The following is a 24,802-nucleotide window of genomic DNA, read 5'->3' on the forward strand; positions in this document are numbered from 1 at the left end:
AGGGGACGGGAAACAAAGCCCTATGAAGAGAGACTGAAGGCTAAACACTGGGCATGTTTAGCCTTGAGAAGAGAAGACTGAGGGGAGATATGATAGCGCTCTTCAAGTACTTGAAAGATTGTCACAGAGAGGAAGGCCAGGATCTCTTCTTGATCATCCCAGAATGCAGGACACGGAATAATGGGCTCAAGTTACAGGAAGCCAGATTCTGGCTGAACATCAGGAAAAACGCCCTGACTGTTAGAGCAATACGACAATGGAACCAATGACCTAGGGAGGTAGTGGGCTCTCCCACACGAGGCATTGAAGATGAGGCTGTCAGGGATGCTCTGACTTGGATTCCTGCATTGAGCAGGGGATTGGACTCGATGGTCTTGTAGGCCCCTTCCAACCCTACTATTCTATGATTGTAAGGAAGACCCCATCTAAATTTGTTTCATCAAAAGCTAGAAGTACATCATAGAATAACCACTGCAGAAGATGTGGATGTATTCACAAGCCCAGAGCATGCCCAGTATATGGTGCCACAGGTGGTTGGCATCAATCATTTTACTAAAAGCTCAGGTCAAAGCAAACAGAAGCAACTTCCAAACTGGAGTGCATTGCTGGAACAATCACAGCAGCATTACGCCCAGAGAGAAGCAATGAGACCAAGATGCACAATATATTGCTGTTGATGTTGCAGCCTTGCAAATGGCCTTCAAGCTAGACAGTGGAGCTAAGACACACAGAGAACCAGAAAACATTGTAACAACCATTTAGGGCAGAGTGTTTGTGCAAACATCATACTAGTAGCTTTTGGAAGTGCCAGACTTAAATGAAAGGGTGCAATAATAGCTTACTGCACAGCTGGATTTAATTAAGCAGGTCTCACATTTTGCTACAGTGGAGGAGGGTTGCTCCTCCCGCTCACTCCAGAAGGTAGTGCCAAATTTGAATAAAACTGAAATCACATTCCTGGCTGGGAGAGTGCCTCCCAGTTCTGGTCCTGCCTTTCTCTGAAATGCAGGGCTTTGACAGTGTTCTGCCTGGGCCTATTGTTGGTTCAAAGTGTTTTTAAACGATATTTTTGTACAGAGCTAAGTTATGTTCCAAAACTGTGAGGTGCTCCCCTACACAAAAAGGTCTGGCCCTGCCTTCTGGAACAAGTGGGAGGAGCAACCCACACTAGGAGGATACCCTCTGTTCACTGTAGAAAAGGAACCTTGACGGTAAGTCCAACGTTCCATTCTACATTACAGAGTATGATGATTCACTGTTGCTAGGCAGCATACAGCACCTCAACAGGTAGGTTCATGATGCAAACACCCTCCAGTGAAGGTTATATTTTCAAGTTATATCTATATATTTTTGAAGTGCTTGGAGAATTTCCTGGCACACATCACATCTGTTTGGGCCCATCTGTACCCCCAGTGATCCATGGGTACAGAAAAACATTATTTGCAACACAAGGAAATCTGAAGGCTACTTTTGAAAAGCTGGAGCCTACAGTAGTCATTACGAACATGATAAAACCCACTGCCTAGGTCAATGGCATGGTAATCAGAGAAAAGAATGGCCCTCTTAGACTTTGCTTTGACCAAGAGATCTTAAAGTCGCCAAGAGGCAGAAGTTCTCCATCCTCACTATGGAAGATACGCACAGAAACTTGGCTAGAAAGAAGCTGTTCATGAAAATCTGCACAGCACCATAGGCAAAACATAGGGGGAGAGAGAGAAATTGCTGCTAACATCTCACCTTTAGTGCTTTGTTGTCTCCAGGGATTGAGAGGGGTAGGAGCAAGGACAATCAGTTGCTTAAAGGAGAAATAATACCGAAATGTGGCTCCTACTTCAATTTGTGTTTACCTACAATTCCCCTGTCCCCTTCATGGATCACTGCCTTGTTGTGGCTAAGGGGCTTGCGTAACTCAGTGAAGCCATAAGCTATGCCGTGCAGGGCCACCCAAGACGGACAGGTCATGGCAGAGAGTTCTGACAAAATGTGGTCCACTGGAGAAGGAAATGGCAACCCACTCCAGTATTCTTGCCAAGAAAACCCCATGGAACGTATCACAAGGCTAAAAGATATGACGCCAGAAGAGGAGCCCCTCAGGTCGGAAGGTGTCCAATATACTACTGGGGAAGAGCAGAGGGTATTTCCAAGTAGTGCCAGAAAGAGTGAAGCGGCTGGGCCAAAGCCGAAAGGACACTCAGCTGTGGATGTGTCTGGTGGTGAAAAGAAAATCTGATGCTGTAAAGAACAATATTGTTTAGGAACCTGGAATGTCAGATCAATGAATCAAGGTAAGCTGGAGGTGGTCAAACATGAGATGGCAAGATTGAACATCGACATCTTGGGAATCAGTGAACTAAAATGGACAGGCATGGGCAAATTTCATTCAGGTGACCGTCATATCTACTATTGTGGGCAAGAATCCCTTAGAAGAAATGGAGTAGCACTCATAGTCAACAAAAGGGTGGGAAAAGCAGTACTGGGGTACAATCTTAAAAATGATAGAATGATCTCAGTACGAATCCAAGGCAAACCATTCAACATCACAGTAATTCAAGTCTATGCCCCAACCACTGATGCCGAAGAAGCTGAGGTTGATCGGTTCTATGAAGACCTCCAACACCTTCTAGAACTAACACCAAAAAAAGATGTCCTCTTCATCATAGGGGACTGGAATGCTAAAGTAGGAAGTCAAGAAATCACCGGGATAACAGGCAGGCATGGCCTAGGTGTACAAAATGAAGCAGGACAAAAGCTAATAGAGTTTTACCAAGAGAACACGCTGATCATAGCAAACACTCTTTTCCAACAGCACAAGAGACGACTCTACACATGGACATCACCAGATGGTCAATATCGAAATCAGATTGATTACATACTTTGCAGCCAAAGATGGAGAAGCTCCATACAGTCAGTAAAAACAAGACCTGGAGCTGACTGTGGCTCAGATCATGAGCTGCTTCTTGCAAAATTTCGGCTTAAATTGAAGAACGTAGGGAAAACCACTAAACCATTCAGGTATGACCTAAATCATATCCCTTATGAATATACAGTGGAGGTGAGGAATAGATTTCAGGGATTATACCTGATAGACAGACTGGCTGAGGAACTATGGACGGAGGTCCGTAACATTGTTCAGGAGGCAGCAACGAAATCCATCCCAAAGAAAAAGAAATGCAAGAAAGCCAAGTGGCTGTCTGATGAGGCTTTACAAGTAGCTGAGGAAAGAAGGGAAGCGAAAAGCAAGGGAGAAAGGGGAAGATATATCCAACTGAATGCAGAGTTCCAGAGAATAGCAAGGAGAGACAAGAAGGCCTTCTTAAATGAACAATGCAAGGAAATCGAGGAAAACAACAGAATGGGAAAGACTAGAGATCTCTTCAAGAAAATTGGAGATCTCAAGGGAACGTTTTGTGCAAAGATGGGCATGATAAAGGACAAAGAAGGCAGGGACCTCACAGATGCAGATGAGATTAAGAAGAGGTGGAAAGAATACACAGAAGAACTATACAGGAAAGATCTTAATGTCCTTGATAGCCATGATAGTAATGTCCTTGATAGCCATGATAGTGCGGTCACTGAACTTGAGCCGGACATCCTCGAGAGTGAAGTCAAGTGGGCCTTGGGAAGCATTAGTAACAACAAAGCTAGCGGAGATGACAGTATTCCAGCTGAGCTATTTAAAATCCTAAAAGATGATGCTGGAAAAGTGCTGCATTCAATATGCCAACAAATTTGGAACACTCAACAATGGCTGCAAGACTGGAAAAGGTCAGTTTACATTCCAATTCCAAAGAAGGGCAACACCAAAGAGTGTTCAAACTACCGCACAATTGCGCTCATTCCACATGCCAGCAAGGTGATGCTCAAAATCCTACAAGCTAGGCTTCAGCAGTATGAGAACCGAGAACTACCGGAAGTACAAGCTGGGTTTCGAAGAGGCAGAGGAACTAGAGATCAAATCGCCAACATTCGCTGGATCATGGAGAAAGCAAGAGAATTCCAGAAAAACGTCTATTTCTGCTTCATTGACTACGCTAAAGCCTTTGATTGTGTGGATCACAACAAACTGTGGCAAATTCTGAAAGAGATGGGGGTACCAGACCACCTTACCTGTCTCCTGAGAAACCTGTACGAGGGTCAAGAAGCAACAGTAAGAACCAGACATGGAACAACCGAGTGGTTCAAAATTGGGAAAGGAGTACGACAAGGCTGCATATTGTCACCCTGCTTATTTAACTTATATGCAGAGTACATCATGAGAAATGCCGGGTTGGATGAATCAGAGGTCGGAATTAAGATTGCTGGGAGAATTATCAACAACCTCTGATATGCAGATGATACCACCCTAATGGCAGAAAGCGAAGAGGATCTCAAGAGCCTCTTGTTGAGGGTGAAAGAGGAGAGTGCAAAAGCTGGTTTGAAACTCAACATTAAAAAAACTAAGATCATGGCATCTGGCCCTATCACTTCCTGGCATATAGAAGGGGAAGAAATGGAAGCAGTGACAGATTTTACTTTCTTGGGTTCCAAGATCACCGCAGACGGTGACTGTAGCCATGAAATTCAAAGACGCTTGCTCCTTGGGAGGAAAGCTATGGCAAACCTAGACAGCATAGTAAGAAGCTGAGACATCACCTTGCCACCAAAGGTCCGTCTAATCAAAGCTATGGTTTTCCCAGTAGTAATGTATGGCTGTGAGAGCTGGACTATAAGGAAGGCTGAGCGCCGAAGAATTGATGCTTTCGAACTGTGGTGCTGGAGAAGACTCTTATGAGTTCCCTGGACTGCAAGGAGGTCAAATCAGTCAATCCTAAAGGAAATCAACCCTGAGTGCTCATTGGAAGGACAGATACTGAAGCTGAAGCTCAAATATTTTGGCCACCTAATGCGAAGAGAAAACTCTCTGGAAAAGACCCTGATGCTGGGAAAGACTGAAGGCAAAAGGAGAAGGGGACGGCAGAGGATGAGATGGCTAGATAGCATCACCGATGCAATGAATATGGACTTGAGCACACTCCGGGAGAGAGCGCAGGACAGGAAGGCCTGGCGTGCTATGGTCCATGGGGTCACGAAGAGTCGGACACGACTGAATGACTGAACAACAACAACAATTCCCCTGTAACTTTTTCTGTCTGTCTTTTGGAGCACTTCAGCATTCTTGGATGAGAGCCTGACTTAGACATGATGAACAAAGAATCTTGCAGCATTTTGAAGACTAACAAATTTATTGCCACATAAGCTTTTGTGAACTAGAGGCAGATGCGATTGTTTCAGTTGCAGGTACTTAGGCTTAGTTACACTAAGGCATTGGGTCTGGAGGCTGTTCTAAAGGCTACATGGAAAAAGTGAGTTTGGGGAAGGGGTTTGAAGAAAGTAAGGGAGGTAGTTTCATGGAGACATTCTGGGAAGCAGTTCCAGCATGAGGGACAGCACAGGAGAAACTATCTTTACTGCCTGAGTATGTGCCCTAAACTTTTGAATGCCCTGGAGATATGAATGCAGTGCTCCTTTTTGTCCGATATTCTGCTTTAAAATTGGTACCAGTGAGGTGAACTAAATTATCACAATTAGGTATCAGTTAATGTCTGATTAATCATGCTCCAGTGGTTTAGGCAGGCAGTTAGATGTGTACAAATACTCAAGTACTGTTTTACCTTAGTGATGGCATTCAAATAACTGTCTTAGCCTAGTAAGCGGGAAAAAATCCTCCTTTAAAGGCAGCCTTTTAAATCCTTTTCCTTCAAGAAAAGATGTTTGTTTATTGCATTCTTGTCAGTGCAGAGGGGAGTGACAAAACGAAGACATTTAAGTTCAGAGCACAACTCAAGGTGGTGATTGCTGTTAATGGCCTGCTCCTCCATCTTAAGGAGTGCTGGACTGGGAGCTGGGAGAGCCGGGTTCTAGTCCCCACTTGGCCATGGAAGCTCACTGGGTTACTTTGGGCCAGTCACAGACTCTCAGACCAACCTACAACACAGGGTTGTTGTTGTGAGGATAAAATGGGGAGGAGGAGGAGGAGAATGTAAGCTGCCTTGGGTTCCTTCAAGAGGAAGAAAGGCGGGATATAAATGCAATAAATAAGTAAGTTTGCCTACTTCAAAGGCTTCCTGTTTCAGCATATCCAATTTACTGTAGTTCATTAAAGGTTATAAGGGTAGCTAATATTTGGTGGGTGGTGGTGGTGTTCTGGTCAGGAAAAATATCACCTGGGCTATGACACTTATTGCTAAGTGTCATAGTGATTCCTACCTAATACTATTCTCTGCCGTATAACTAAAGATAGCCTATACAAACTATTGCATTAAAAGAGTTTCTTACCACATTGGGGTAAGAATACTTTTGTTTTGTACACTATTCTGTTTGCTAGGGACTATTGACCAGTTTCTTTTTTTTATTCTAAAACCCACAGTTAGGCAATACCATTATTAGGACCAACCAAATTCCACCAACCTCTGCAAGCTTTCAAGTTCTCCAGAACTCTTCATCAGGCTAGATGGTACACAAAGCAGGGGATAGGGAAAGAAACAAAGTTTAAAAATGGCCAGGTGTTGTGGCCATGAGGTCTGCAGTTTAGATAGAACCAGTCTCAAAATGGGAATATGTAGTCTGAATGGATTAGTCAGTGGTAGGTATTTCAGGTATCAGATTACACCTAGCAATGCATTTGGGGAAAGAGAAGCAATGGCTGATCTCCATTTCTGAAAACACAAAGGCTGGCTATAGCTCTGATATGCCTCTTGCCTTGGGTGAAACACAGATGTTCCTGAGGCAGCATAGAGCAGCAGTGCAGAGCAACATTTCTTATATTAATAAAGCCAGAGATTAATTTACATGGTGTACTAGGTGAAGAAGACAATTGAAGCCAAATTCTGATTATTACCTAGTGGTTGGAGGAGACGGAACTCTCAGTGCAAATCTTCTTCCTCTAGTGATAGATTCCGATCTGAATGGCAAAATACAGTCTTTTCCAAAGCACATGCAAAAAATGGAGATGAGCCATTGCTTCTCTTTCTCAAAATTCATTCCTAGGTGCAGTCAGATACTAGAACCACTGACTAATTCATTCAGACTACACATCTCCATTTTGAGATTGTGTGTAAACTGCAGACATGGCCACAACACTTTGTTTCTTCCCTTATCTCCTGCTTTTTGCACCATCTAGCCTGAGTTCCGGAGAACTCGATCACTTGCACAATGTTGTGGAATTTTGGTTGGTCCTAATAAGGGTATTGCCCAACTATGGATTTGGATTGTTTTCTCATGAACCAGCACAGCTACGTTTGCTTTTTTAAAATTCTGTTTCTATTTCACTGACAGTATAGTAGAATTTGTTCAACTATTTTGTTGATTAGACAAAGCAGTCACTTTAGCATAATTATCAGTGTGACAGAATTGGAGATCTAGGCAGTAAAATAAATAACTTGCGGCAGAATTGCTTAGTTGCTTATCTGCATAGTTCTACAAATGAGTATAGTGAAATCTGCTTTTTGAAATGAAACGCTATCTGCAGAGTTAGCAGAGATAAATTAATCATGATCTATGAAGAATGAATACAAAACTACAATTATATATTTCTTGGTTTATTTAGCGTGCAAAGTTTGGACCTACTGCTGGATTAGTACAACTTCCCCAGCGTTCTTCTGCTCGAAGATCATCTGGACGGTTGAAAAGATTCAGCATTACTCGTTCACTTGATGATCTTGAGGTAACTATATGACACTAACCCTTCATGGTTTTCTTTGAAGAACGGTGAACTGGCATTAATAAATGAATTATTTTTATGCTTAATCTGTAGAACCTAGGGAAAGTATGTTCTCAACTGAAAGCAAAGATAAATGTATTACTTTTCATTGAATGCCCGTATGCTAAACTTTGTTATAATACAGGTGTCCCCAAGGCGACACTCATGGGGACCTCTAATGGCACCTGTGAAGCTCTCCACTTCCTGCCTCCTTCAAAACTTTATTTTTAATTTTTAAAAAACTTGAAAAACATTAGGGCACCAGGCTTCCTTCCTGTTCCTGAACCTGGCACTAATGAGTTTGGAAGAGAGGGAAAGAGTTCCTTCCTGGCCATGCCCAAACTTCTTCTGCCCACACAGACCTTTCGCCTTTGCATACGCTCTCTCTCTCTCCACTCCCAGCTGCTAGCCTCCACCAAATCTCTTTATCTCGCCCTTTCTCTCCCCTGTACCCTTTTGCCTTGCTGTTTCCCCCTCCCTCCCACCTGCTAGCTTCACTATTTTTCTCCCCCTACCTCTTTACCTTGTTGTTTCTCCCTCTCCTAGCCTTGCTCTTTCTCTTCCTTCCCTGCCCGTTCTCTCATTCTTCTCTCTCTCTCTCTCTCTCTCACACACACACACACACACACACACACACACACCCCGCCTGTCCCTTACTGGGTGGGGGCTCTGATGGCAGAGGAGGACGTAGGAGTGCCAGTTGGGGAATGGAGTGGCTGAGCCTGGAGTCAAGGAAGGGAAAACAATTTCTTTCCCTTGGGGCCCATGAAAGGTGTGTGTGTGTGTGTGTGCGCGCGTGCGCGCACGTAGGATTGCTCTGCACATCCTATGTAGGCTACTCAGAAGTAATTCCTGTTGAGTTCCATGTAAGCAAAGATTGCAACCTTAAATGGGTATTTTGTTGTGCTTCTGAGGGGTCCAATATGTAGATTGGCTTTAGTGTTCAGACCCTTCCTCTGCTTTCTTGGGAGAATTACTTGTCTTTTAACTAGCCACATCTGCCCTGGGAGCCAGTTTTTGGTGGTGCCCACAGCAGTTCTTGCCATGAATATGGACTTGAGCACACTCCGGGAGAGAGCGCAGGACAGGAAGGCCTGGCGTGCTATGGTCCATGGGGTCACGAAGAGTCGGACACGACTGAACAACAACAGCAGTTCTACAATACCTAAATGTGCCCACTCGTCCAAAAAGCTTGTGGACCCCTGTTATAATATATCCATGTTGTCTCTGTTACTGAACATGTCTACCACTGGAATTTGTGTTATAAAATTCACCTTTGTGCTCAGTTTGAGGCCTTTGGACATTTGTGGTACAAGATACTCATTTGTGAGGCCTAAATCCTGGCTTTATTAAAAATGTGTAGCGCTCATTTGTAGCAACCAAGTATGGGGATCACTATTTAGTCTTGGCCCAAATATTGGCCAAAACCCATGATTCTCAAAATGTATCTTGCTTTTGAAAGGAGGAACAGGCAGTTTCTAGAGGGGCAGATATGAGCAGTTTTTTATGCATAGTTTGATAGGTCCCAGATGCAGATTTTTAGCTATTCAACGTGACTTTTTCTGGTGACTACTATATGACTAAACACAAGTGTTCTCAGCACTTCATAGCCTGGTGAATTAAAATAAGTGGGTGTGGTACTGAAATTCATGAGAATCCTGTTCTACCAGGAAAAAGAATCTTGTAAACTTATTCAGAGGAGCAAGGAACAGACATGTAGGATGGAGCAAATAGCATAATAAGCTTGCATATGCTTGTAATCTTGAAGGAACATGCAGCTACATGCAGAGAAACAGGAGAAAATGGCAACAAGCTGTATACAGTGCTGTTTGATTTTATTGCTAGTTGGAGTTTCAAAAGAAGGACTTTGGAAACCTTTTGGTGAACTTTTTGTATGCATTTCACATTGAAACTATGAACCATTCATATGCTATTTTTGTAGGTGGTTCATTGTTATGCAAAGATGGTCACCACAACAATTTAAAGCCTTGAGTGCAAGCTGCTTTTTATGGGTTGATACACAAACCAGTGTTTAATCTGGGTGAGTCTTCACTGGAAAGAAAGGCAGAAGAGCCACCTCAGCTTTATTTGTTCTACTGGCTAGGATTAAGTGAATACATGTTTGTCAGCAATTTGATAGAGAACTTTACTTGAAATGAGTGAGAAGTCCCTTGGGGACTGTTTCTACATGGATACAGCTTGCAGCATCACTCATGTGAGTACATTGCGTTTTTCTAAAAATGTATGGAAATAAGGAAAGTGGTTTAAAGGCCAGTCTTCAAGTAGTAAGAACTTCTGTAGTTCCCATTAAAATCTATAGTGTTTCTTAGAAAACACAAAGTTTCTCCAGTCGAAATTTGAATTTATTAGATTATTTTTCTTAATTAATCTAAATCGATAATATTATTGTGTAGTCAGCAGTAAAATAGTTTTCCAGTAGGTGCTTATGCTATAGTGTGGCCTTTTCCATTTGAGTTTTTTAAAGAGTAATTTGATACATTAAAAGATATTTATAAAAATAGTTCTTAATATGTTTTTGTACGTGTTTTTATTTGTTTATATTTTCATTTGCTAATGGTTTGGCTGCCTGCTGCTTTTACGGCTTGAACAAGATTCAAAACAAGGGAGTGTTCTAAAAGTTGAGAATATTAAAACAGGGAAGTAGCTACACCAACTATTTTATTGATGACATGCATTCCAGAGTTATTAAAAATCCCAGTTCAGTCATAGACATGTCCATTTTCAAATGGTTGTTAAAATATTGTGTGGCTATTTCTTAGTTTATTCTTGCTGGTAAAAAAAAATCCAATAAGCAAATTTGTAATTGGCAAAAAAAAAAAAAACATTTTTATACTCTGTGGCTGTACTCCTGTGAGTAACAGATGTTACCGAGGAGTAAGCCCCTTTGAACTAAATGGGGCTTCCTTCTATGTAAACATACATAGGATTGCACTGCACATTTTGTATTGCTAAAATACATTTTCAGGAACATGCTGAAAACACTTTGCCTCAGTTTTGTCAGTTTGAAGCTTTGATATTCAGTGATATATAGCTTTGTCTTTAAAATCGATCTTTAGGAAAAATATATTTTTGCTATGTGATCTCATAGCTTTAAAAGGATTATTATTAGGGCTGCAACCTGATTAAAATTTCAGTAATCAATTAATCATCAGATTTTTGTCAATTAATTTCTCAATTAAATTTGCATAGTCATAAAATATTCTTTCATTTAAAAAAAGAAGTATCAATATACTGTTGAGTGAACATACTTGATGTTACATACATATCCACATGGTGTGCTTAATGTTTCTATCATCATTTGTTGTTTAGGTAGCAGCTGATATCGAGAAGAGGTATTCTGCCCCTGTACATGGAGGTTGCATTCCCAACTTTCATAGCGAAGACTTTCCATGCTAGAACAGAGCTATAGTAGTAGCATCTTGTTCCTAATCTGGCCAGCCATTCATATCTAAAAACTGCTGTGCTGGAACAGCGCAAGGGTTCATATAGTATAGTTAATGGTGCAGCTAGATAATTTTAGACCCTGGACTGAATGGTGTTATGGACAATTTAGATGGTCATGTGTATTTCTTCATTTGTGAAACAAAGAATGCGCAGTTCTTCCCACACACACCCCATTCCATGCTTTACAACTGGTTTTACATTCCTGATGTGTTAGAGCAAGACAAAAAAAAAATTTGTTTTCCAATCCTGATTTTTTTTTTTTTAATACTCGGAAAATATGCAGTTTTGTATTTTAAACTAACCTAAATCATAGCACCATCATGACTCCAGGAATAAAATGGAATTTGATTCTGGTGCCCTCGTGCTAAACACCTTTAGGATGCAATCCTATGCATGTTTAGACAGAAAAACAGTCCTACTACTCCCAGCATTCCCCAGCCATTATTGCTGTCTGGGGAATGCTGAGAGTTGTAGGGCTTCTTTCTTTCTAAATATGCATAGAATTGCACCCTTACTTGGGAATAACCCCCATTTTGTAATAGACAAGGGCAATATATTTACTATAATAAAATGAGCATCTGTAACCATGTACTTGTCCAGCCAGCAAGCCCCTAACTATAAACTGTTTTTGAAATAAGGATGCTGCAATGAGCAGTGTCGCTCCCAGTGCGGATGCAGGACCTGTTTGTCAGTGCCCTCACCACCTGTCATTCTCTTGTGTTCATTTGGGGGCCCACAGGGCTGCTATCATTACTACTACTGGAAGAAATAGTCTGCAGTGAAGTTAAGAAACAAATGTCCTTTTTGACCTGCCATTTTTTTGTGGAAGGTAGCTTTTTGAGAGAGAAACCCATTGACAAAACTGTCCTTGATTATTTGTGGAATACTTTGAAAATATGTTTTGTGCATAATGTATATGGTATTGCGGGGGGGGGGGGGACACCTACCAACATGATCCCTTTTCTGAAAAGTACCTACCTTACAGAATTATCGGAAGCATGCTTGCTCAGAAGTCCCATTGGGTTTAGTCCACCCTAGTAAATTTACTTAGTGTTATAGCCTGACAGTGCAATCCTATAAATGTCTTCTCAGAAGGAAATTCTACTGAGTTCAGTTGAACTTACTCCCAGGTAATAGGGCATAATATTACAGCGTAAATGAACTATTACATTTTATGCCATGCCCTGTCCCAAGAGATTAGGTTTGTAACAGTGTTGTAGAAGAGCACTTGTTCACAACATGTTTCTGTGCTAGTAGTCTAATAGTAACTCAGAAGTGAAGGCAGTGTCCCTAAAGAAAATAGGTTCCTTTCCCCCTAGCCTCCAATTCATTTTGGAAAGCCAGTCATGTAAGCATTAAGGTGATGCTGTAATGCTGGATAGATTCCCTTCTGTAGGACCGATTGCCTGAGAGAGAGAAGATCACAATATAACCACTTTGATTGTTTCTTTCCAGAAAGATGGTATAAATAAATACTAGTACTTCTGTGAGTTGGTGTACTTTGAGTCACCCACTGCTGCTATATCACCCTGATCCAAGAAGGCAATTTCTGTAGTTTAGGAAGCTCCTGACATGTCCATATTTGGTGATTTTAGTCAAGTGATGTTAGTTGTTTACCTTTTTTAAATGTGTATCACTGTAAAGCAGGTGTGTTCAACTTAGTGTTTGGGAGTACCATTTCAGCCACAGGAATGTGTAGAAGCACCACATAATACCTGTGGTGGGCTGGTTTGGTTCAAGGTATTTTGTCATCCCTGGTTGGGTGGGATTAGTTTAACAAAATAGGAGCTGCTGCTATACAGCACCTCCATCACCTGCATATATAATAATCCATTCACCTGCATGGCTAGTAATCTTTAGTTCTGCAGAGTCCTTTTCTATGAGGTTGCCTAAATAACTTCTACCAACTCTAGCATTTGAAAATATAGCCCTAAGAGTGCCTGGTGCAGTTATCCTCCCGCTGCTAGGTCTATCATGAATGGTGTTTGTCCTTGTTTCATTTTGCCAGGGACAATGAGATTGATTGCTTTTGAGGCAGTTGACAAGCACCTTGTATCACCAGGACTGGCCCAAGGCATTTTTCTGTTTGAGATGGAGCAGCAAATGGCACCTTCCTCCACTTGCCAGGCAAGGTGCATAGTACCCAAGACTAGTCAAGTTCCAGAAGTGCCTCCCCCACCCCTGGCAGTAAAAAAATACAACAATAATAGTTGATAATAATATCTGTTATTATTACTATAATTGTTATAATTATTATAGCTGCTAACAATTCGCTGCCTTTTCATGACACTCTAAATCAGCTACCACACTAGATGTGACACCAGGAGATCCATAATTGGATCTCCCCACTCCTTTTTTTAAAAAATGTAGAAACCACAATGAGGGGAGTGTAATCAGATCAGGGCTGCCGTGCTTGGGGACTTTTACCCAATGCCATTTTCCCAATTTAAATTGTACATTTGAAACTGCTATTTCCACCCAAGTGGGAGGCATACAGGTGTAGGTACTTATGCATTTTCATCTGCAAGCAAATACCAGCTTTTGGGGAGAGCAATTGTGAAAATGGCAGGAGGGAAAGGAAATCCACCTGTCCCATAGCATTGCAGTACTGATAAATCTATAACCTCCCCTCTCATGCAGCTGCTTTGATTTTGAAAAAAAGTGTGAGAGATTTGATCATGATTGTCTCAATATCACATCTATTTTGACCTTCACATGTTGCTCTCTATATGTGCCAGAGGGAAGTTGGTGAGATGGATAGCAAGCTCATACGTATGGATCCACTTCACTAACCTATCCACTTTAGGATGGGGAAGATGAAAAACTACATGCATGCATTCTTCTTGCCAGCTCTCTTTCTGCCTCCTCCCCACAGTCATTCAGTAACTGGGATTCAGTTAATTTAAAAGGAACGCCTGTATTCAGTTGGTGGTGTGGAATTGTCCCTGAAAAATGTGGATAGTTGGGTGGTACTTCATTGTATGAAAAAATTAGTCAAGATGCTTGTTCATGTCTAGTTGAATTTTTCTTTGATATTATTCCAGCTGTAGTCTGAACTGAACCCTAGATGGTAGGGTTTCTCAGACTTTCTATTCCCAGGGCTGAGAGAGCTGAGAATGATGGAGACCAACCAGTCACAAAATGGTGGCAGACCAAGGTGGAGTTTGGCATTATCAGCTGGCAATTACTGATAGCATTTTATATTGATATCTACTCCCCTTTTGGGAATTGCTAAATTCTTTGCCACAGTTATCTCTTTGTAGCAGGGTGTTCCATAATTCAGCTTTCAATTATGTAGACTTGGGCTCCGGAGGTATCATTACTCAGCCTCCCCATTTCAGGCAGAATTTGCTGATCCAGAGGCTCAAAGGAGGACTTCTTGTTTCATATTGTTTTTCTCCACCCTTGTTATGGGACAAGGAGCACAGAAGACTTTTCCTCCTGATAGACCCCTCCTTTACAGGGGTCTACCCTGTACAGGGATTCCTCAAGAAGAGAATTTCTGATAGGCTGCCACCAGTCAGGACAATTTCCTGACACACCCTGGTCTGTCCAGCTGCTTGGGGAGTTTCTGAGCCCTGTTGCTAAGGTCTGCTCCACCCCAGCCCCAGGAGAAGACTGCAAGGAAGGTGCTTTGGACTTTCCTTCCCAAAGGTCAGGAACACAGAACTTAATAAAAACCTTTTTTAAAAATCCTAGAAACACAAGCATTAGCTTTGTAACAGTGAAGGGAGAAGGGGGGTTGCCCAAACTCCCTGAAGCATAGGCAGCAATAACTAATAATCAGTAGGCTGCCCCCCTCTATGTCAGCATGAGCCAGGGGCTTCTCAGACCTCCCAGGACACACTTGGGAGTCTAAAATAAGGGTTCAAGCCTATCTTTTTAAGCCCCAAAGCGAGAAATGTTACATGGTAGCAAAGGACCCAGTAAAAGCTGCTGAATTAGGTACTGAAGGTTACCTGGAAGGAGGCACACACAGTTTATTGGTGTTGGGGAAAGGGATGGGAACTTATACAAAAAATCACAGCTAACCTTTGAAACAATATGCCAAGCAAAACAACAAAACAATATCTAAGCTTATCCTATACATTACCAAAGTAACGGTCAGGGCCATTCCAGGATCCATGAACTCACAAGCCTGAAGCAAGTTCACATTAGGGATGTATGGAATGTACTTACCTTTCCGCAGATTATGTTTATGGGGGGGGGGAGGCGTTCCGTCCCTCCCCCCGAAATCCTCGATGGGGGGGGGAGGCGATCCGTTCCTCCCCCCCCGGAATCCTCGATGGCTGGCTGTGCTCTGCGGTGGCTCTGTGGAGCAGCCGGCCAGGCCCAGGCCAGAGCTGTCCACAGCCGGATTTCCGGCCACGGAGGGCTCTGGGTAAAAAACCAAAACCGCATATGCATACGCAAATGGCGGTGGCTACAGCCGCCGCCATTTGCGTTCCTTATTTTTTACGTTCGTTATTTACGTAGACTATTACGGCGAAAATAAAGGGGAATGCAAATAGCGCCCACTACGCTATTTGCGTTCCCCTTTATTTTTGCCGTAATAGTCTACGTAAATATTTACGTAGACTAAGATGGCCAAAAATAATGAACGCAAATGGTGGTGGCCATAGCCGCTGCCATTTGCGTACGCGTTTTTTTTTTAACCCAGCCGTGATAGGCTACGTAAATCTTTACGTAGCCTATCACGTCTCTGTAAAAAAAAAAAAAAAAACGCCGCCCAGAACATCCGCCCCAGGTAAGTCTCGTCCTGGGGGGGATCCGCGGGGGGACAGGCCGTTCTGCCACAGGTTTCAGGGGCGGAATCTCACTGAGATCTCACTGAGATCTGTGGCGGAATTCTCTGACATCCCTAGTTCACATAGGTAAGGAGGAGGCAACTGGGCAGCTCTTACCCTCCCCTTTTTATCTTCGAGCCCTTGACAACTCAGAAAAGATCTTCTGCAACCAATCACAGGCCAACTCCAGCACTGTTCCCAAACTCTTGAAGGGGTGGGGCTCTTTCTCAAGGGAATGCAGCTGTGATCATTTGGCCCAATTAACAAAGCCTTACTCTGGCCTTGAGAGCTGGAGCTGCCCAAGCTGTCTCCAGATAGCAGATTCACAGGTGGTTATACCACTATGTGCTATCGTAGCTTGGCCCCATGGCCGAAGCTCCCAATTAATACAGCCATATAATATAGCTTTTTGACATGAGCTCACCATCAAAATGCAGGACAGAAAAATTTAGTTCTTCACAGTAACCATGCGTTCTTTCACATGGGGTAAAGTTTAGTGAGAAATCCCTTTTAAAATAAGACATGTCCAAATATAAAAAGGGAGTTTATGAAAAAGGGGGAAAGCAAAAGGAAGGCAACAATCATACAATTCACAGAATTCCAAATAAAATCAAAGTCAGTCTAACTTATCTAGTCACACTTATCTAGTTCACTGCAGAGAGGATGGCCTGAGAGGGAATGTTGACCTCCATTTAGATGGTATATGGAAAGGGCTAGAAGGACTGACTGAATCCTTTTTATGGAGATCTCAGCTCAGTAAAAGCCAGCCCCTGGCCTTAGCACAGACTGATGGTTGCTTTATCCAATAACAAAATAGCCTCCATCTCTGATGTCAATGGTCTAGCCAGCAAATCAGAAAATTACCTAGTGCTTGGATCCACTTTCTTAATGACTGTAAATCTACATATCAAAAGCCCAAGGCAGTTGGAACCAGTAAGGCTATTTTTAAAAACAAATTAAGGTTTTGGTTGCATTTTGGATGACAAACAAGTGAGATAAAGGTACATTAACATATTTGGGTTGCCCAGCAGGGTGCCAACTGACTAGATGCTCTAGGAGGCACTGCTGAGGTGTTGGAAAATAAATGTACGTTAGAGGTGATTTGGGGACATTAATTGGCTTATCTCTGTCGGAACAGAAAAACGGAGGTTCAAAGAGTGGTTTTGTGTTCTGAGGCTCAGATCCCACCTCTGCCTTGAACTCAGGTTCTTGGGCAAGTTAATTTTCCATTAGCTTCACCTGTTTGCCTCTCTTGGGGTTGTTGCTAGTGTCTAAAAAGATTCGGGACCCAGGCCCATAGGACACAAATCTGCACATAATCTGCAGATACTGATTTATATCTATATATGCAAATTTTGAAATATCTAGGATTTATTTAAATTTCACAGATGGTAAAGCCAACCCATTCGTTTCTCACCCAGATCACCTCAAAATAAATTATTCAGTTAATTTGCACCCTGCCAGATCAACCCAAATCAGTAGGAAAGGAAAGGTTCCTCCTGTGCAAGCACCGAATCAGTAGTTCCTCTTTAATTACAATTAGTTTGCAATGGTATGAAGAATGCAAAAATGAGAATGGCTGTGGTTTTTCCATACTCTCTCTGTCTCTCTCTCACCCCCCGCCCCTAAAACGGCAATGTTTGCATCAAAATGGAGTTTCAAAAATTTTATAGCATGCTAATCCAAAAGTAAGCCAAGGGCAAATCACAAGGTCACCCCCCAATTACTGTCCCATTTCCTGCCTAAATCTTGCATCAAAATGTAAGCAATTCCCCTCAATGCTCTTTTAATATAATTCACATTTACAAAATAAATTCTGTTTTTGTCCATCCTGATTTATTCTGGTTTTGCCAGTCATAGAAGGGACAAAGACACTAAAGCTACATCGCAGCCACCCTGGCTTCAATCTCAGGCTTCTGAGATTGAACAGGGATTGCCACATACTTTGAAGCATGTATTTGCAACTATGAGGACTAGAAACCTGCTTATTAAAAATGAAATCTGAGGTGCTCAGGAAGCTGATTACTATGGTCTCTGCCACATTTTGCACATTTTTGCCTTCCTGTAGAGTCATGTCAGACACATAGCCCTAACTATAGTAATGTTTCTGCAAACATTATCCAAACTGAATAAAGTATGTTACATTATTTGTTACAGAGAGAAATTCTTAAATACCAGAGCCCTGTTTCCCAACTAGACTTTTTATCTGAGATAGATGAAATACCTTCTGATCCATGATGAACCAGAGTTTTCTGCAGTGGCTGGTTGCTATTGGTAACATAAAGGGAGTAAAATAGAATATCTGAAATGCCTTTAAACTTTATAGGCATTTTGTACAGGCAGTGCACAGTACTGGATGGTGTATTTTAGCTCTTAAAAGCTATTGCATTTAGGAAATGATCCTCTGTTCAAAGTAAAGATGAATTTGGGAAAGGTACTTCTGGCAAAAATAACTGCTTTTTCTTACGATGAGCAGGTAAGCAATGTGACCTTCTTTCCTTTTGTTTTAAAATCACAATGGATAGTTTTGCATTAGAGAGTAAAAACCAGAATTTTAGATCACAGATTAAATAATTCCACATTAAGAGTTCTGAAACTTTTAGGTGAAATTGTATTTTTTAAAAGCAAAAATAATGGTTATGTGACAGAAACTGTATAGTAACAATCTTTACGGAATCTCAGTTTTGCTCATCAAATTTTAGTGTTAATGTTAACTTCATCACATATTTTTCAAGATAAAGATTCAGATCGACAGTAATCTGCAAATGGTGCAGCTTCTTTATGTATTGTAGGCTGTTTGCAATAAACTCCATGAGCATTTATATTTTGGTGGAAAAAGTTGAATAATTTTCAATTTTTTTAGTTTCTCCTCTTTGGGTTTTTTTTAATAGCTAGAAGTATCCTTCTAGCTATTAAAAAAAACCCAAAGAGGAGAAACTAAAAAAATTCCTCAGATGTGGCAAAAATATATCTCACCTTAGTGTTCTTCTTTGCTCTACAGTTGTTTTCACGCAGGTAGCTAAGGCAGAAGTGGAAAGAAAAATATTAAATGTGTTTCAGTCTTAAGTAAAGGAATATTATCCAATCATGATGGAGCAGCATAATGCACACCAGAAAGTGTTATTTCTTACAATTACTTTGCTGCTTTTTATTTTAAAAAGGAATTTGTTTTGAGTTCCTCAGTAAGGAATGTCTGATATATGTGTGTGTGTGTGTTTAAAAATTTAAAAGTAAAATTAATTTAGTAACGATTGGGGCAGGAAATGAAAATGAAATTATATAGAAAATAGAAGGCATCTGTTTAGGGACATTCATTTCATAATAGTAAGAGTTATATTTATAGTTGATATTTTATGTTTAGATAGTGTGTGTTTTCGAATAATATGTGTGAATGTTTAAATTTAAATGAAAATACTGAATATGCATCATAATCTCTGTTGTTTTTGCAAAAATGTAATTTATAAAAATGGAAATAAAGGCCAGGATCCAGTCACACATGGGAAGGTGCCTCGTGTGGTACTGATTATCAGAGCGTGTAGGGGCTGCTGCCAAAAGGGGGAGCTGAAAAGTACCTGTTCAGAATACCGCATGCAACACCTGGGATTTCAGCAACAGAATAGGTTTAATCTGCTGCATCAGCCTTCCCCAACCTGGCCCCCTCCATTATTGTGGACTACAACTCCCAGCATTCCCGACTTTTGGCCATGCTGGCAGGAGCTCATGGGAGTTGACATCCAAAACATCTGAAGAGCACCAGGTTGGGGAAGGCTTTGCTGCCTGATAATAGTAATACTTAGGATTTATATAGCACTTCCCGTTGATCAAGGTGCTTCATGCGTGTTATCTTATTATAGTGTCATCTATATTGTATAAAAACAGGCTTGTCAAGTCCTTACCCTGAGGGGCTTACAGTCTAAAAATAAACATAAGGGAAACAATAGAGGAAAGGGGTGGGGTAAACAGGCAAATAATGTGCAGTGACTTCACTTACATGTACTTATGCTTCGTTACAGTAGGGCGGGGGTAGGAAACATGATGCACACAGACACCAGTGTGCTTATGGACAGCTTTTGTGGTGCCACCAAGATGGCCTACATCTCCCACTTTTTAAAACAAATTAACACATTTTGTTGTGAAATAGGTTTCCGATGGCGCTGAAAAATGTGGGTTCAAAGACATTGTTTAGGGTAATGGGGCTTAGACCCCACCTCTGCCTTGTATTTAGTCTTTGGGGCAAGTTACTTGTCTTTTGCCATGCCTCCCATGGCAGCCATTGTGGTGGTGCCCAGGACAGTTTCTCAAATTGCCAAATGTGCTCACAGTAGGGATGTACGAAAGTCACTTACCTTTACGCAGGGGTGCTTCGCGGTGGGGGGGAGGCGCGTCGCTTCTCCCCCTGAAGTTCAGGCGAGAGGGGGAGCCGTCCCGCCTCGCCCGGCCGAAATTCAGGCCGGGGGGGAGGCTTCCCGCCTCGCCCGGCCAAAATTCAGGCCGGGGAGAAGTGCCCTGTCTCCCCGGCTGCGAAACAAAGTCTAAAAAAAAAAAACAAAAAAGAAAAACCCCGTGATAGGCTACGTAACGATTTACATAGCCTATCACGGCTAGATTTCCAAAGTCAGCCGTGATAGGCTACGTAAATCGTTACGTAGCCTATCACGGGTGACTTTGAAAAAAAAAATAAGCGCGTACGCAAATGGCAGCGGCCTATGGGCGCCGCCATTTGCGTTCCTTATTTGGTCCCGGTAGTCTACGTAAAGATTTACTGAGCTAGGGATGGCGGAGAATTTCTCCCCGAATCTTCGGGGGGCCGAGCGCCAACGCATTCAGCCCCCCGAAATCGACAGTGAAATTCTCCGCCCCCTCCCCGGGATGGGACTTACCTTTGGCGAATGTCCCTCCCAGCGGCGGGTCCCGGCGGCGGTTCATCGGCCTTTCGTCGGGGGCGGGGGCGGCAGCCGGTCTTCCGGCCGGCTACCGCCGCCACCATTACAAAGTGTAAAAAAAACAAAACAAAACCCCATGATAGGCTACGTAACGATTTACGTAGCCTATCACGGCTAGATTTCCAAAGTTAGCCGTGATAGGCTACGTAAATCGTTACGTAGCCTATCACGGGTGACTTTGAAAAAAAAAAAAGCGCGTACGCAAATGGCGGCGTGGCCACCAATGGCCACTGCCATTTGCGTACGCGCTTTTTTTTTTTTTTCCAAAGTCACCCGTGATAGGCTACGTAACGATTTACGTAGCCTATCACGGCTGACTTTGGAAATCTAGCCGTGATAGGCTACGTAAATCGTTACGTAGCCTATCATGGGGTTTTGTTTTGTTTTTTTTACACTTTGTAATGGCGGCGGCGGTGGTAGCCGGTCGGAAGACCGGCTGCCGCCCCCGCCCCCGACGAAAGGCCGATGAACCGCCACCGGGACCCGCTGCCGGGAGGGATATTCGCCAAAGGTAAGTCCCATCCCGGGGGGGGGGGAGAATTTCACCGCCGATTTCGGGGGGCTGAATGCGTTGGCGCTCGGCCCCCCGAAGATTCGGGGAGAAATTCTCCGCCATCCCTAGCTCACAGCCCCAAAAGTTTTCTTACTCTGCAGTAGGATATTAGTTATGGGTTGTTTTGAAGCAGCATTCCGCAACCTGGTGCTCTCCAGACATTGTAGACTTCAACTCTCATGAGCCCTAGCCAGCATGGCCAATGGTCAGGAATACTGGGAGTTGTATTCCAAAAAATCTGGAAGGCACCAAGTTGGGGAAGGCTGTTCGAAAGGCTTCAAAGAAAATGTGAATTTTGAGGAGGGATTTGAAGTAAATAATACCTACTTCCCAGGTCTTCCGAGAAGCACTTCCATGATAGCAAGGGGGAAACTTTACTTCTCGAACATAATCATTAGAACTTTGGATATCCTGATGAAGTTAATGTAGCAATCACAGCATGTCATATCTTGCTCTTTGAGGTATTATGTTCTTTGGGCCAACCAGCAACAGTTTTCTGTTCAAAAAGGCTAATTGAAAAGGCTAATATACTTTGAGCTTTTGGTTTCTGGAAAACAGTTTGAGGCATAAGAGGCAGCAGTGGAGAATGGGCAGTGTCATTTGAGGGAGCAGGTGTAGGGACTGGGCCCAGCACCTCTGCAGACCTGCCCCAAGAAGACATGGAAAATGATTCTGAGTCAGAATGGAAGGGGGAAGTAGAAGGAGTTGTCAAGGCATCAAGGTTGCGGGTGGTGGTGGTGGTGGTAAGAATATTGGTGCCATAGAGGGTGAAGCCCAGCTGCAGTCTAATCAGTTGGATGATAGCCTGGATGGGAATGCAGGCTCCTAACAAAGAGGAAGAGGGGATGGGAATAAGAGACCCCAGAGTCAGGTACCATATGAAAAGGGAGGAGTAACACAGGGTCATGAGGTGCTCCAACAGACTTGCAGCAAGGGAGGCGACCCTGTGGAAAGACCCACCTTGAGGGCAGGACTTGGTAGGCCACTTAGTCTGAGATTGGGGGTCTGTAGTAACCAGAGGCAGTTTAGTAGCAACTCTCATGCATGGTGTTTTCACTCAGGTAGTAACCTGAAGCCTACTGTATTATGCAAAGCCTACTAGGAAAGCTTGTTGGCCATTGCTGCTTAAGGATGCTGTCTGTAGCCTGAAGCATGGCCTGTTTGCTTGTAGTTTGCATAATAAAAGTAATTGACTAGAAACAGGCTGGACAGTTTGACTATAAAGGACACCAGGGGCCATGCACCTGACAACAGGAGACTTTTGGTTGTCAGAGGGTGGTTGCTGCTGGAGAGAAGGTCACAGGTATGTTGGGATATAAGAGTGGCGAGATGGGGTAGAGGGCAAGGCCATGGAGGATTTTAGCATGTGCAGGGTCCTGGTGTAGACAGGTAGTCAGTGTAGGGATTTAAGGAGAGGCATCACATGATCAGAGCAATGAGAGAAATGAATCATTTTGGCAACAGTGACCAAGGTGAGACAAGGGAAGAGGAGAGAGAAGACTACTGAAATAGCCAAGGCAAAAAATTGCTAGAGTATGGACCAGATTTTTTTTGAGGGGTCAGAGGAAGAACTTTTTTTGTGTAGTAATGTAAAAGAAAAGAGCAACTTGATTTGGTATACGGAGGGCAGAGGAGGGAAAAACCCAAGGCTTTGTGCCTGATCAGCAGGGGAGATGCTAACATTGGTAATGGATAGGGAGAGTGAACAGAGAGAAGAGTTTTGAGAGTAAGGAGCTTGAGACAACTATGAAGCATCCAAGCAGAAATATGAGAGAGGCATTTGGAGATGCAGAATTGGATGGAGGAAGAAAGTTTTGGGCTAGAGAAGTAGAACTGGGTGTCATCAGCATATAAGTGGTAGTGAAAGCCACAAGATGTGATGAGGACACCCAGTAACAGGGGATAGAGAAAACTTTGGAGTGCCAAGTACAAAGTCCTGAGAAAGCCCTGACAAAGAAAGGAAGCAGTGGAAGAAACACTGAAAAAGCAGTTAGGCTGGTTGGAAGAAAACCAGCTGAGGACAGACTCATAGAGACTTGGAGCATGAAGGGAATCAAGTAAGATTGAGAGAGAGAAATTCTGTCAAAAGTGGTAGAGAGGTATAGAAGGATGAGGACTAAGTAGAGATCTTTGGATAGTGAGGAGATCATAAATGATTTTTCTGAGGGTAGTTTCAGTGCATTATAGGGGGCAGAAGCCACACTGGAGGGGGTCAAGAGCATAGTTGGAAGAGAGAAAGTCAAGACAGTTGGAGTAAGCAGCATACTCCAGGAGTTTGGAAGGTAGACGGGAAGTTGGGCAGTAGCTGGAGAGGGAGGATGATACGTTTGTTTGAGGAAAGGAAGGATCCAGAGAAGATCCTTACGTTATTTTGAGAAGTTGCTGGGGACAGAATGGACCCAAATTGGCTTAGGCAATTGGTAGTTTCACTTTCCCTCTCGTTTCAATAGGTGTAAATTGGACCCTTGGTGGCTAGTAATTTAAATGTGTTTGTTTGTTGTTGTTTTAAATGGCGTGTGTGTCTGTGTGTCTAAATGCCACAGGACAAGTTACCCCATTATAGTTGAGGAGTACATGAAGTATGCAGTATTTCTGGTTTGCAAAAAGACAACAAAACCACCCTCAAATGTTTTACAAATATTTCAGAGAGCTGCTGTTGTCCACAACAACCCCACTGCGAGGTTAAGAAACCATCTGATTACACCAGGTTGTATTTATACCCCTAACTTTTGTAATAGTGACTTTCTTCATCAACCTATAAGGAAAAATGATGACTACGTAAGGGAATTTAATACTTGCAGCTAATTTCAGTGGTGTCATGGACCCCTTTATGAATTAGATATCCTCTACTAGTGTATGTTTGCATAAACATTTTAAGAAATAGCTTTGGAACAATCAAAGGATGTATGGAGAATGTTAGCCCCTGGAGTAAGAGATAATATTATTTCCTCTGCAGTCTAGAATTCTTGTTCAATAATAGATCATTTTTTCTGTTCTGCAGACAGGAGGCGGATTCTAGAGGCTTACGCCCCTGCCAATTCCCTTGCACCCCGCAGGTTCTGTTTGCTGAAGCAGTGGGTCCTGCATCATGAGAAACGCTGGGTTGGATGCACAAGAGATTTAGCGCTTTTCAGAGGAAGCCCTGAAATGAGTGGAAAACTCATTTCTTGATTGGGAGAGGTCGGTGGAGCTCCATTATGTGAGCTCTGCTGAGCTGCCCCATTCCAGAAATTAGCGTTTTTGCTCCTTTCCAGTTCCTGCGGAAGCACTAAATCTTTGTTCTGCAAGCACTGGGTGCCACTTGCAGATGGGAATT

The 24,802-nt window shown here is 42.7% G+C and overlaps 1 protein-coding gene across 1 annotated transcript in view; it reads left to right on the forward strand.

Moving 5' to 3' along the window:
• The window catches only part of RGS12 (regulator of G protein signaling 12), a 215,710-nt gene that overhangs the window by 35,503 nt on the left and 155,405 nt on the right, over positions 1–24,802 (forward strand). Inside the window, exon 3 of the mRNA XM_084859884.1 lies at positions 7,586–7,702. Coding sequence (XP_084716010.1) covers positions 7,586–7,702 — 117 coding nt within the window. The remainder of the gene's footprint in view (positions 1–7,585; positions 7,703–24,802) is intronic.

The sequence above is a fragment of the Heloderma suspectum genome, chromosome 5 (assembly GCF_057233095.1).
Source record: "Heloderma suspectum isolate Gila_16-S chromosome 5, 16-S_ref, whole genome shotgun sequence".
Lineage (NCBI taxonomy): Eukaryota > Metazoa > Chordata > Lepidosauria > Squamata > Helodermatidae > Heloderma > Heloderma suspectum.